The sequence below is a fragment of the Raphanus sativus genome, chromosome 4 (genome assembly GCF_000801105.2).
Source record: "Raphanus sativus cultivar WK10039 chromosome 4, ASM80110v3, whole genome shotgun sequence".
NCBI lineage: Eukaryota > Viridiplantae > Streptophyta > Magnoliopsida > Brassicales > Brassicaceae > Raphanus > Raphanus sativus.
The window spans coordinates 14,916,740-14,931,775 of record NC_079514.1 but is presented as its reverse complement, the minus strand read 5'-3'; the positions used below and the strand labels follow the sequence as shown (position 1 = coordinate 14,931,775).

Genomic DNA, 15,036 nt, shown 5'->3' with positions numbered 1-15,036 from the left:
CTATAATCCTTACCTTCTTTGTCGGGTTATCTTCTATACTTTATTATAGTAGTCAGTTCTATAATTAACGACTAACCAAATTAAGCTTTTGTAATTTAATATGGTTTAGATGTGTTTTGCTGCTTTTCGTAGAGGGGGCAAACCTTGATGTGTTGGATCACCCTATCCTGAACTTCATATATTACCTGGTAAACTTTCTCTTAGCTTAATCATACAATCTAATCATTTTTTTATTTTATTTTTTTTATCAAAGGATTGAATCTAATCATGAACATTAGCTTTATCTTTTGTTTGTTCTTGATGACGTTTTGTAACAAGATCCTTGTTCCTCTCTAGTCCTCTTCATCTTGAGAAAGCTACCACCAAAGCGAGGCATTACACAATACCATCAGATTCGCTGAAATGTGAAGAAACTACAGCTATTGATCAGACGAAGACAAGACCATGTTTCAATACAGAGAAAAGCATGAGAAGAGGTGAAGAAAGGATGTAAAGCTAATCAGTTTGGTTGATGATGGGAATGAATTCGCCTAAGGTTGTTGTTTCCTTTCATACGTAATGTTGTAAATAAATGTTATGAAAAAATGTAGTATACACTATAATATGAAGGATTTTTCAGGTTTTCGTTGAAACCTACATTTTGTTGTTAAAGTGGTATTCTCTCTTCTGTGTGTTGATGACTTGATTAATTTTTCTTCCTATTAAAATCTAGAATTTGAAGATGGAAAGAAAGACAAAAGCAATACACTTTTTACTTTTTTAACGATGATGAGTTTTGTGGTTCTGTAGTCACTAGTTGTAGATGGTCTTTATTTTAGATGTCTTGCTGCTAGCCTGCTACTTGTTCGAATTGTATGATTTTTTTATTTGTTTTCCATCTGATTACACGATATATGAAGCATCACCTATACCACCTCTAGCTTGTTTTGCTAGTAGTCTTCCAAGAATCTTTTTGTGTTCACATTATAGTTGGTTCCTACTGGCAGCGTGTTCAACCCAATAAAACTTGGCAGGAGCTCCTTCTACCTTGCCATGCTTCGTTGATTAGTCAGTTTTCTAATAATTTGTAAATATAACCGTACCTGACCAATCAATCATCAAAGAATATTTACATGTTCAGAGAAGAACTCATTCTTCCAAGGACAAGGTTTTGTCCTTGGAGTGAGGATATGATATATTTGCAATGTTTTGAAATCCGATCCGAACTCGCGGTTGAACCGGTAAATCCGGTGACCCAAAATAAATCTGGTTTGGGTTCTATAGAAAAACCAAAATTTAAAAATCTAATAAAACCCGGTAAAAACTACTAAAACCCAGAATCCGGTTACCGGTGGAACCACTGATTGAATCAATAGACTGTTTTTACTCTTTTTTAGTTTTTATTTTTTAGTTATATTTTTAAAATCTATTTTGTATAATTTTTAATTAAGAATTAGGTTTTCAGTTTTGTTATTGACAATTTATTAATGATGTTTTACTTTTTGTATATTTTGGATTTGAAGTTTAATTTTCTTATTCGCATTAGACATATATAAATATTTATGAATTTTTAAGTCTTGATATTTTTTGTTAAATGATCTTAACTCGTTACAAAATTTGTTTTAAATAACCTAAACTATTTTTGATATTTTGTATGTCAAAAACTAAAAGATAGAAACTAAAGCTAAATGTTTTTTAAACATAAAATTTATACATATCTAAAATATTATTTTATGTTTTATAAATATATTAGAATACTTAATTTTAGTTTCTTTTTTTTTATAACGTCGATACTTTATTAACTATGATAAGATGATGATACATAGTCTTTGTGCTTAGCAGATGTTATAAAAACAGGCACATAATTATGAATACATAATGTCATATCTTCAGGAAGTGGTCTTCTTGCTAACAAGTCTGCTACGGAGTTTGCTTCTCTAGCTGTCCAGACAAAAACAACCTCTTCAAACTGCTCCTTCCACCATTTAATATCTCTGATCCAATTATATGCATCAAAATGCATAAGCTTATTGTTTAAAACACCAAACGCCCTTTTGCAATCTCCTGATAACCCTGTGTATGCGCAAATTGCAGTGCAATTAAAATACTTTGTAGTTCACTTTCAAAAGCGTTCTTGACTTGTACTCCAAGTGCTTGCCCTGCTCCTTTATAGACTCCATAATGATCTCTGTATACCCATCCAGCCTTACTTTCCAATGTATTGGAGATAAAAAAAACATCAACGTTGCATTTGATCCAATCCTCAGGAGGTCTTTGCCAAGTTTTATTACCAGGTGTCCATCCAATAGTCCTAGAGCGAGTTGATGTATTCAAGTCTTGATTTGAGAAATCATGCCATTCTTTCGCATCTTTCCTTGCTTGTTGTAGTGATATCTGCCATGATATGTGTCTTTGTTGAAAAATAAGCAGATTCCTACTCTTCCAAATCCTCCATAAAATCCAAACGGGAAGTTTTTGTAGATGAGAAAGTGATGATGATGTACTACAATGAAAGCATTCCTTGATCTTCTCCTCAAAAGTTGCTGTAGAGCTGTTTATAGTATGATTGGAAATACCTGAAGCGCGCCACAAAGACTTAGCATAAGGACAATCAAAGAAAATATGCTTCTCTGTTTCTGCAGCTTGGCAGCATCGTTTACATTGATCATCTGTTAATATATGCCGTCTTTTAAGATTACTCCCTGTCGCCAGACTATTTGATAACATTTTCCATAAGAAATGCAGTATCTTAGATGGCATTTTGAGCTTCCAAACTTGTTGTTTGAGTACTTAACTTTAGTTTCTATATATTTATTTTCATAACTAATATATTACTATATAATAAAATTAATTTATTAATTAACATGTGGTTCATCCGCGGTCGACCCGATGATCCGGTGACCCGGAATACTATTAAACAACTAGTAAAACTATATTAAGAGGGTGTTTTTTAATTTGTATCAAAATGACAAGTTCGTTGTTATTCAAATGTATATTTAAAAAACACTTTAAAATTCACTGTTATTGAACTTGTCATTCATAAAACACTCTGAAATCCACTGTTATTGAACAAAATTTAAATTAGAAATTTTAGAGTGCTTTAATTGTTTTTAGAGTATTTAAGATGATTTTTAGTTATTTAAGATGATTTTTTAGAATCAAATCTCATTGTTTTAGATGAAATTCTAGAGTTGTTGAGTTATTTAACAAAATTCACCTCAAATTCTCAGATCCACCTAAAATCATCTAAAAACTCTTTAAATATTAAATAACTTAAAATATCAAGTTCAATACATCCCCATAAGAGATTCATGTGAACTATGTATATGCATTCCCTGAGAGATTAGTTAAACTAATACTTCATTCGTTTAATTTTAATTGTCATTTTAGATTTATACACACGAATTAAAAAAAAATTATATATTTTCGAAATAAAAAAATCATTATCTATATACCTAACTAAATTTCAACCAATAAAAATAGACCGAAGAGTATAAAGAATCAAATTAGTTAATTTTATATTAAATTTTCAAAATAACACTTATTTTAAAACAAAAAATAGATATTATACAACGATAATTAAAATGAAACAGATGAGTAAATAATATTTATGCCAATGTTAAAAACATCAATTAATCCATGACAAGGATATCCTCATGAATTGATAAATCCACTAAAGATGAATATCTTGCCTATGAGATGAGCATATCTATAAGTTATCAATTATTTAATTTGAGGCAACAAAACAAAACAAAACAAAACAAAAATGAAAGAAAGAAATTGAATGAATCATATTTTGAGATGTCCTACTATAATTGCATTTTGAAAAGAGATAGTGATAGTCTATCATATAAGCATTATGAGTTTTAGTGCTCCTTTATTTTCTTTTCTTTTGTGCTTCATTGTCAGATTTTGTTGTTGCTTTCATGTAACTTTGAAAAGAGACATAGGTACACATCTTGACTATGAAATCTGAATCCACTCTTACAACATTAAATAACCATTGAAAGAGATTAAATTATTCAATTTAGTGCTCTTTGGGGATTGGGAAATCAATAGAAAGGCATTTGGAATATGCTAAAGTTCAAATGTTTCCAGAGAAGCAAACGTTATATTTTGACCATACAAAAGTCAAAATCTTTGAATGTTTTGGGTTGAATGAGTTGGAACAACATTTTCACACCCATAAATGACGTTAATAAAATGGTTTCTTAATCAACATTGACTTTAGTTGGCCAAAATGAATTCTTCTTTGAATGACAAAAAGAATTTAGCTACCACATTCAATATTTTTTTAATCAACTACATATCTCCAAAGGTATAACATAATCAACAGAGATCCATAAAGCAAATTAATGTATATGGAAAAGTAACTATACAAACAAAAAAAGTTATTGTGTGTTTGCTTATTCAAAATGCTTGAAACACACCACTCTTGAACAACTTGTCAAAATTACAGAAAAAGTTTCCGGTTTACTTAGACATTGTATTATCTTTCAGTCTTTTTTCTTCAATATCTAAAAATCTGAATCACCAATGGAGATTAACATAAAATAAAAAAATGAAGAAACAAATTATTCTTTAGAAACTATTCACATTGTATCACACTGTAATCTCTGCAAAGAGAGGATCTAGACATCATCAAGCCAAGAGACTAACTGTTCAGTGGTTGGTCTCTGTTTCGGGTTATGGCTCAAACACAAACAAGCAACCTCAAGAACCCTAAACATCTCTTCTTCTTCAATCTCTTTACCATGAATAAACGGATCAAAAACCTCACTAGCTCGACCCTCACTCTTCATCCTCACAACCCACGAGATCAAATCCCTCCCTCCCTTGGGTTTACACATATCCACCGGTCTCTTATCAGTCAAAAGCTCAAGAAGCACAACTCCAAAGCTATACACATCACCTTTAAACGTAGCAACCGAAGCTTGTCCATACTCAGGAGGAATGTAACCCAAAGTCCCAACCAAATCAGTACTCACATGCGTATCGTAAGGACTCATCAGCCTCGCGAGTCCAAAGTCCGCTAAATGAGAATCAAAGTTCTCGTCGAGAAGAATGTTGCTGGACTTGATATCACGGTGCAAGATGTGAGGATCACAAGCTTCATGCAAGTAAAACAACCCTCTCGCAGCGCCCTGAGCGATCCTAAGACGTGTTTTCCAACCCAGCAGAGCTGGACCGTCGTTGCGCTCGTGTAGCCAGTAGTCCAAGCTTCCGTTCTCCATGTAAGAGTAGATCAAAAGCCTGTCGGTTTTGTAGAAACAGAACCCTTGGAGGAGGACAAGATTCGGATGCTGCGCTCTCGAGAGTGTTTCGACTTCTGCTTTGAACTCTCTCTCGATCTGACCGCAGTCTCCTGATAACCTTTTGATGGCTACTCTGCTTCCGTCTGGTAACACCGCCTTGTAAACCAGACCGAACCCGCCGCATCCAATAATATTAGCTTGGTCGAAGTTGTTTGTGGAGTCAAGAATATCATCAAAGGAGAGATCTTCTTTATCGTTGTTGTTGTTTCGAAACAGAACCACAAGCTTAGACCCCATCTCTTCCACTTCTTTAATGTTCATGTTCTCTTCTTCCATCTCCGGATCAACTTCCACTGACCTTCTACGCGCGTGCAACACGACCAAAGTGAGAAGAGTGAGAAGGAAGACCGAACCAAACGCGATCCCAACTGCCATCCCAATCTCAGCTCCTCTGCTTCTTCTTCTTCTCGAATGCATGATCAATGTCGTTGTTCCGTTCACTTCATCTCCGGAACAGGGGAGCCTGTGCTCCCCGCATAGATCGTTAAACTCGAAGCTCGAGTTCGGGAACGTCTGAAACTGACCACCCGAAGGTATCCTCCCAGAGAGATTGTTACTAGCTACACTGAACTTGGACAAGAAAGTGAGCTTCTGAAGAGAGCTCGGGATCGAACCGGAGAGACGGTTATTAGAAAGATCAAGAACCTCCAAGCTAGTCATACCGGACAACGAGCTAGGGATGGAGCCAGACAACGAGTTCCACTTGAGATCAAACACGTGAATCTTCTTGAGATTGCCGAACTCCTCCCAGATAGGTCCAGAGAGGTTGTTGTGACCAAGCTCGATCGTCGGCGGGAAGCCGACGATCTGATTGTACTGCAAACCTCTGGCGCTCTCGTTCCTCTTCATGAAGAAAGGGAAGTCAGGAGACGGCTCGTCTAACGAGATGTTACGGCTCGTGAGGCTCTGGAGTTTAGTTAAGCTCTTTGGGATCTCTCCTGTGAAAGAGTTGTTGGATAAGTCCAAGTAGAAAAGATCCTTGAAGTCACCTATCCAGCTCGGTATAGCTCCGGTTAACCGGTTCCACGAAAGATCCAGTAACTGAAGATCATTACTCGAGCTTAACCATCTCGGTATCGAACCGGTAAGTTTACAATTCGCAACCACAAGCACCTTGAGCTTCTCGAAACGAAGAGGAGTCGCGTCTCCGTCAGGTGGTAAAGCCTCTCCGTGGAAGTTTAACGTGAGAACGAGAGTGGTCAAGTTCTTGCAGCTTTGAAGGATCCTGAGAGCTGATGATATGTTTGACAAGCTCGAGTTGGATAAGGAGAAGAAAGAGAGGCTCTGGAAGTCCTTGTAACTCTCGGGGACTTGTCCGCCAAAGGAGTTGCGAGCGAGGTTAACGTTCTTTAACCGTTTGCAAACCGGGAGATTCTCAGGTAACCGGCCGTTAAACCGGTTAGTACCTAAATCGAGAGAGTTTAAACCAACCATCGCCGTGCAGTTCAATCGCAAAAGACCGGTTAAGGAGTTGTTCCTCAAGTTAAGCAGATTCAAACTGGGCGAGTTCGATAACGAACTAGGGATCCCTCCGGTGAATCTATTGGATTGAGCTAAGAGCTCCTTCAACCGAGTCATCTCCCCGAACACGTCGGGGATCGAACCGGAGAAGTGGTTAGTCGAAACATCGAGACGAACGAGAGCAGAGAGGTTACCGATCTCAGGACTCAACGGACCAGAGAGACGATTCTCTTGAAGACCTAAAAGGTTTAGCCTTTGGAGACGGAAGAGATCTCGAGGGATGATACCGGTGAGGTTGTTCATGCCGAGGCAGAGATGCTCTAGGAGGAGGCAGTCTCCGAGCCCGGGAGGGAAGTCTCCGGCGAAGTAGTTAACGGCGAGTTTTATCACTCTGATTCGAGGAGAGCTGAGGCAGAGGTGGGAAGGGAGGGAGCCGTTGAGTTTGTTGGAGGAAAGGTCGAGACTTTGGAGGGAAGGGAGGTTCACGGTGTTCGGAGGGATCTCTCCGGAGAGATCGTTGGAGCTCAGATCGAGGGTTTGGAGAGTGGTTAGGTTGAATATGGAGAGAGGGATCGAGTCTCTGATGAAGTTGCGTGAGAGGTTGAGGACCGTGATCTGATCTAGCGCACCTAGAGATTCGGACAGTTTCCCCGACAGCTTTTTGTTCCCGAGCTCGAGTTTGGTGACGCGAGAAGAGTTGTTGTTGTTGTTGTTGTTGTTGCAGGTGACTCCGGTCCAGTTGCAGCAATCGTCGTTGATGGACCAATCGTCTGGTTTGGGTTTGAGATTGGATATGAAGTCACGCAGGGCCTCGAGGTCACGCGGGTGGCACGTGAGGAGGGTCTGAGATTCCGAGGCCCAGAGAAAGCATAGTAGCAGCTCTGTTAGGACGATGACAACCACCCACACACGCATTTCAAGTACAGAGACAAAAATAAAGGAAGAAGCTTTTGTGATGTTTTTTTTTTGGTACCGAGAGAAGGAAGGAGCAAGTGTGCTTTTAATCAAAAAATCAATAAAACCCTTGAGGAATCAGAGAGAATACAAGATGGGGTTTTCTGGTTGTCGCCATTTTTAGTTGACGATCAATGAAGATGAAGCAATAGAGAGAGAGAGAGAGAGAGAGAAATGGCTACTTTTGACTTCAACACGCTAGAGACCTACAGCAAGTGGTGGGTCTTTAAATGCAGGCTTCTAGAGAGAGAAAGTGTTAGGAGTTGGGTGTTTGGTTTATTTCCTCTGATGTGTTTACTGAAACAGTAAAATTAGAGGAAGGTGTGCTGAGGAGAAAGAAGAAGGCTGTTTAATAAAGGTTCCTTTCCTATAGGCAGTAACGACGGTCAATAAGAATATTATTTTCATCTTGATGTTAATAGTTAATACTCGTGTTTATTTATCCCCCTTTTATGGCTTTGTCATCTTTTCTTTCTTCAACTCCCAGTTATAGAAAAAAATATTTCTTTTTTGTTCTGGCAATTATCATGGAGTTTGATTATTAACTATATCAAGTCCTATTCCATAAAATGTTTTTTGAAATAATTATTGACATGAGAAAGTCTTTGTTTTAATTTTTCTAAATCTTGCTTTGAATAATGCTAGATGTAGCATTGGCCTTCAATGGTTAGAAGTAGGGATGACAATCAAGGACTTGGACCGCGGGCCTGACCCGTAAAGATTTACTGTGGAACGAGATTGGGCCTCCATTTGATAAACCCGCAAAATTGCGGGCCTCGCGGGACGGGCTCACAACGGGACGGGACGAATGCGGGACGGGCTTAAAACGGGATGGGCCGGATGTGGGACAGGTTAATCCGCGGGATTTTGAAGACCCGCAACTATAAGTCCCCATTTCTGCTTGTTTTTTTAGTACTATAAATTGTTTTATTACTATGTGAGATTTTTTTGTTTAAATTGATGAGTTTTGTTTTCAGTATTGTCAATTGATGATTTAAAAAACAATGGTTACAATGATGTTGTTAAAGAATTACTGCTTGTTGAAGAGCTACTGCATGTTCTTTGAACTGTTCGAATTGATATTTGAGTTACTGCAGAATCTTGTCTCTATACTCTAAGTTCAACATCTTGGTTGAAGGAGATGAAGCAACCATTAGTATTAAGTTACTGGTGCTATGCAGAAACGTTGCTTTACAAAAACTCAAACAAGGAATATACATGAAAGAGTTGAATTTCACTGTCCAAATGGTTCTCACTTACTTCAAGACTATTAAACCGGCGAGTGATCACATTGTATATTGTTGCGATCAATGTTGTTGAGGTCTCTTCAACTTTCTTACACAACTCTTCTACTTTAACATTTATGAAGAAAACTGAAGGAGGCGTTCTGCGGGACGGCCCGCGAAGGCTTATAAATTATACGGTACGGGATTTGGCAGCCATTTGAAAGACAGCAGTCCGCGCGGGACATGCCCGCCGTGACCCGCTCGACGACGAGCCCGCTGCGGTATGGGACGGAACGGGACGGGAGAGCCTAATTGCCATCTGTAGTTAGAAGGTGGAAATTTTGGAACAACTAATGAATAATGAAAAATGATCCAACTTAAAGGAAAATGAAAATGATCGAACTTATAAAATAAAGGGTACAAAAAAAGTTGAGTGTTGCTTGCTTCTTTTCTCATTGTCAACAAATGACTATTAATTTTTTTTGTAAGTGTTCCTTTTATGATTTTTCTTTGTCATCCAAATTGTTAATTTACTCATATTAGAAAAATCGCAAAGGTTGCAAGTGTAAAATTATTTATTTATATTTTGTTTTATGATTAATTGAATAATAGTTAAAACTGACCGGAGAAGGAGGGAGTAACCGGTTAGGTCAGCCCGTGGAATAAAGATGAGGACAAAAGATAGATAGAAGTCAAAGCACGGATGTTGACACCTTACATCTCTCTTTCTCAACTACAATTTTGTTTTTTCAATCATACTATTTATTTTTCTTTTGCAAGTTGGTACCAAAGAATGAAAACAGTCCTACAAGATATTCTTAATTTACGATAAAAGCTTCGGCATCAATCGAGATTTTCTATGAAACATATGATACTCCAAGAGGAAAGGTATATAGACCCAATCATTTTTGCTTGTATGTTATTACCAAAAAAAAATTGTTTGTATGTTGAGGACTACATCTTTCATATTTGATCATGCATATAGATGTTGCCATTTACATCTTCAAATCAACATATTATATTTCCAATAAAAACCATTAATAGTAAACAGCTAATTAATGTAATTCTTAGTAAAAAATAAATAAATGTGATTCTCTAACAAAAAAAAAAACACTAAATATTGTTTTCTTAGACTAATACTCACATTTTTTAATAAAAGTTTTCACTAACTATATAAATTTTATCACAAAATATCATATTTTGTCGTATAATTCTTTTTCTTTTGCAATTAGGACAAATATTTGCATGTTAAATATTTATATCTAACATTAACTTTAAAATATATTTTTGATAGATATCGAACATTATTGATAATTTTAAATTTTGACTAATTAAATTTTAAACTATATATGATTTGAATACAATAAATATGAAAAAAATGTCAATTTAAAACTTATATTCTATTATAATAAGATAAATACATTATAATTATTTTTTTAAAAGGTATTAATAGATAGTTTAAAAAATGTTTGGCAAAATTATTCTTTTAAATCATATTTTGTTTTATAGTATTTTTTGCAATACCGACACAATTTTTTTGTATGCATTAGTAATCGACTCAATATATTCATATGTAACGTTAACATTAGATATAATACATTTGTCGGTAGAATCTATTGTAAATTAATAATTTTAAATTTTGACTAAAATTAATTTTAAAATATTTAAGACTTAAATACAGTTAATTAATTTTTTTAAAAAGAAAATTGTTGATTTTGAGACCTAGATTCTCTTATAATGACATGTTATAGTTCAATATAAAAAATGTACTAATCGATAGTTTAAATAATATTTGTTAAAATATATAAATATTATATTATGTTTTATGATCGATTCAATATATTCAATTGTAATGTTAACTGTAAAACATAACTACGAGATTTCATTCGTCATGCAGTGATAATAAATTTGATAATAAATTTAAAAGAATATATTATTTTAAGGTAAAATTCAAATTTGATTTTTAATTTTTTAAAAAACTTTTTAATATGAATATAAATATTTCTTTATAAGTTATATTTCTTTGACTTATCAATTTTTATTTTTACTTTTAAACTTCTTCGCATCAATTAATGAAGTAAAGCATAATTCAAACATTTACTACTACTAATTTATAATATTTGTAAGAATCTTTACTGTTATTTATAGAAATCTTAGTTATAAATATATTGAATAAGTGTATTAGATAATAGGTTTATTGTTGTTTTATTATATAACCGGTCTACTGTTGTTGTATTAGATGATCAGTTTTTTATTTCAAATTTTCTAGTTTGAGCGAGTCGGATTGTGGTTTTATTTTTTGTTATTTTATTTACTTGTATTTTTTTTCAAAAAAAAATTCTATATTTTAAGAAAAAAATCAAGATATTTACTATAGAAGAAAGAAGAATTTGCATAGAGCGTCCAATTGGACCGGCCTACCGCTAACTGAAGATGAAAATTTGCCACTGAATCCACCGTGGACTAGGGTGATATCAGATAAGAGCAAAAACCGATGTCAGAGGGCCGATGCCAAATAATGTTAGTCACAACTGCGGAAACGATGACTGCAGCAGTGCAGCGTCGCTTTTGGACTTTATTATCGGAGAAGCTTGATTTATATTATAAGATGTATAAATTAATAGCTTAAACGTTATTATCTAATGATGAAAACATATCTTTTTTTTTTGAGCAAGATATCATTTTGATGAAATTAAACTAAAATGTCTCATACTTATGCCATAATTTATTTATTATTTATAAGTAAGAAAAGACAATATACGAGGTGAAGGGTGAAATGAACACATATATGAAACACTGTATTGCTTACTAGATTAATTAGCCTACATTCAAAGTTGGATTACCATATAAGATATTACTAATATATATTTCTAGTGTGTGCATGATCTTTAATAATGTACTAGATTTTGACCCGCGCTTGGAAGCGCGGAATATTTTACGATGAAAAATTTTACTAATAATATAATAAATATTTTGGTAATTTTAAAGAGTGTATTTAGAATATTTTTGCATTTAAATCAGTGTTTTTTAATTCAACCCGATTGTGATTATACCGGTTAATCCGGAGATCTGAAAATTCAATTTAGGTTTTTAAAATATCCAAAAATCATTAAAATCCGAGACTAACCGATTGAACTGTTGGATGACCGATATGTAATCTAATTTGATTTAAATTATAATAGTTTCATAATTTGTAATCTTAAATCCAAATTTTAAAGTTTATTATTTTGTAATTTATGAAATTATGACGTTTTTACAAAATTTTAAAGAGAAAATGATAGATATAAAATAACTAAGATTAATTATTGTATTGTTTGAAAACATTGATAGTAGTATAAAAATATATTGTTTGGAAACTTGATAGTAGTATAAAGAAATAAGTATATTGTTTGGAAACATGGATAATAGTATAAAGAAAGAAACATTAATGATTTAATGTAGGTTTAACTATAAAGTATAAAGGTGTATTTAATTTAAAAACTTACAAAATAAATGTTAGGTCCACAGAATGTTTCTGTTTTAATAAGATAGATTTTACGTAGAAAGTTAACATACGGTTCCAAGATACATAGGTTGATATCTTTATATAATGAAGGAGACAGTCAAAGCATGTGACCTCAACTATTCGTCTCTATAATTAATCTTCCATACCATGTGGTTCGTAATTTGATACAATCTTTTTCGTTATAGACTTCAATCTTTTGTTTACGTACTCAAAATCTCTTAAGAAAATTAAGTTTATTAGTTCTACACTTTTGTTTATTGGTTCTACACTTGTATTGCAGATTTTGATATTAAAGAAAAACTACAAATAGTGAGTTTTTCTTGGCGAGAAAAAAAACTGGTAATCGTTTGAGACTTCTATCTTAGACTAATGTTCGCAATACTTTGAAAAAGTATAAGTTGTTGGTTTAGCACTTATATTATAGATTTTGTAAAATACTATAAATACTGAGTTTGATTGGTTAGTTAGAGAGAGAGAAAAAAATAGTATGTCTCGTTATATCTCTCTTGTGTTAGTGTTCTAAGAGTTTTTAAGAGATCAAGTTTATTGGTTCTTACTTCTATTGTTGATTCTTAGTAGTAAAAATCGTTAGATCTTTAGTGTTCTAAAGAGTTTACCAAGTTCATTGGTTCTTACTTTTTTTCTTTTTTTAAAAACATATTTTATAAAATAATTGACCGATAAATTGAAAATCAGATACGGTTACAGATTTTGCTTTGACCAAAAGTATCAAAATCAATTTATTACAATCCTAATTTTGTCCACCCACTAAATCTGGCATGTTTCATTAGTTTGCTTTTCGAAATTCTTCGATATCAGTCACCGTTCTCAACCAGCAACGTAATTTTAGTAAATGTGAGGTTCTCTTTATTATCTCGGATACCGAGAGTTCCCTTGACGTTTCAAAAGTAACTAGTTCCCAATGATTCCAATAAAGCTTATAACTTTCTCTGTCTTTAAAATACGAAACGGCTATAGGAAAGAATTCAGATACTAACCAAAGAGTCTTGCAGATGACATCAAAAGCGGCTTGTATGTAGCGCCACCGACGCTTTGAACCGCATCCCAAATCAAATAAGAGCTCGCCACTTCTGTCAAAAAACTGTACAAAAGCGGATTGTAAACACTGCCACTTCCAAACTAGCCATCTCAACACCTAAAAGGAAAGACATGCACTGCACCATGAGAACTCCATGACCTAAAGTGGTCCTTGGAGGCAGCCTAAACCAAATGGAGACACCCAGGCGTGTGAATAACTTCCGAACATAGCCCCGCCAAAAGTGACCTTTGAGAATCAAAAGCCAAAACCCAAAGTGCAGAGTCCTCTCTGGTCTTAATGGAGAAAATTCGAGCGCTGAAATCTCGAGACAAAACCAAGCAGTGACTGACCAATGCTAGGCATAGCTAGTAAGAAAGCCGTGAAAAAGATAATCGAAGTGAATCTCCGAACATACTGTCCACAAGAAGCCATAGACGACGACTTGCTACAAACAACACAATCATAAAGACGAGCCGCTGAACAGAGCACCAATATCTCCTGCGTACCATTTCTTGGTACTCGCCTCCGATCTAAGGGAGCACCATAGTGCACTTGGTGAAGAGGCGAAGCTTTATCTTGGCAACCACGTTCGGAACCTCCCCAAGTATGAGGTTAAATATGTGTTAAAACACGAAAAGTTGAGTCTACCTTATAACGGAAAATCTGCGTCTTGTGCGGAATGAATATTATATATAAATTATTTTTAAGTATTATATGTTTTTTACTTATTATGAAATAATAAATATATCTAATAATTAAAAACTCAGTAATTGTTACGTATATAAATAAATTAGTGCAAACACACAATTACATTTTATTAATCCAAACAAACATTTTTTATCATTTGTATTTTTTATAATAAAAATTTTAAACCACCGATAACAAAAAAAAATTTGTGGAATGTTTAATAGTTTTAGTAACTTATTATTTTTCAAAGTTTAAAATATAAATATTAAGTTGTCAATATTTGTTCAAAATTTTTCTCAAAAAAAATCAAAGCAAATTTCGAAATTAAAATAGTTATGTATTTATATGGTATATAATTTATTTTAAACAATATTAATATATTTTTTTAAAAGGCCCTACTTTTATAATTTATAATCATTTGTATCTTGTTATAACATAAATTTTAAATCATGGATCGCAAAAATTTCTATGTGAGATTTTGAACAACTTTAGTTATTTATAGTTATTTTTAAAAAATTCAAAATATAATATATATAGAAAAATCTAAATTTTTATTATATAGTTTATTTGGTTGTTTAATTCATTTTAATAAATTATAATTTTAAGAAATGATAGAGAATAGACTATTTTATTATTTAAAATCATTAATTTTATATATACTTAAATCATATTAGTTAATTCCGTGATTTTTATATAAGAAAACAATGAAAACATTAATAATTGATTTATTTTTAATTTAATAAAAATTATTATATATTTAGATGGTAAACATATTTTCTAAGGATTTTAAGAATGATTATGGTGAGGATATATGTTTTGTAAGGATTTTAGGAATGATTATGGTGATGATGATTATGGTGATGATATGTG

General features: G+C 33.6%; 1 protein-coding gene across 1 annotated transcript; it reads right to left on the bottom strand.

Annotated features, from left to right (window-relative positions):
• Positions 1-4,541: 4,541 nt before the first annotated feature.
• On the bottom strand, positions 4,542-8,007 carry LOC108855132 (phytosulfokine receptor 1). Its single transcript, XM_018628861.2, has one exon. The coding sequence runs from the start codon at positions 7,668-7,670 to the stop codon at positions 4,611-4,613; it is 3,060 nt and encodes a 1,019-aa protein (XP_018484363.2). The 5' UTR covers positions 7,671-8,007; the 3' UTR covers positions 4,542-4,610.
• Positions 8,008-15,036: the final 7,029 nt, after the last annotated feature.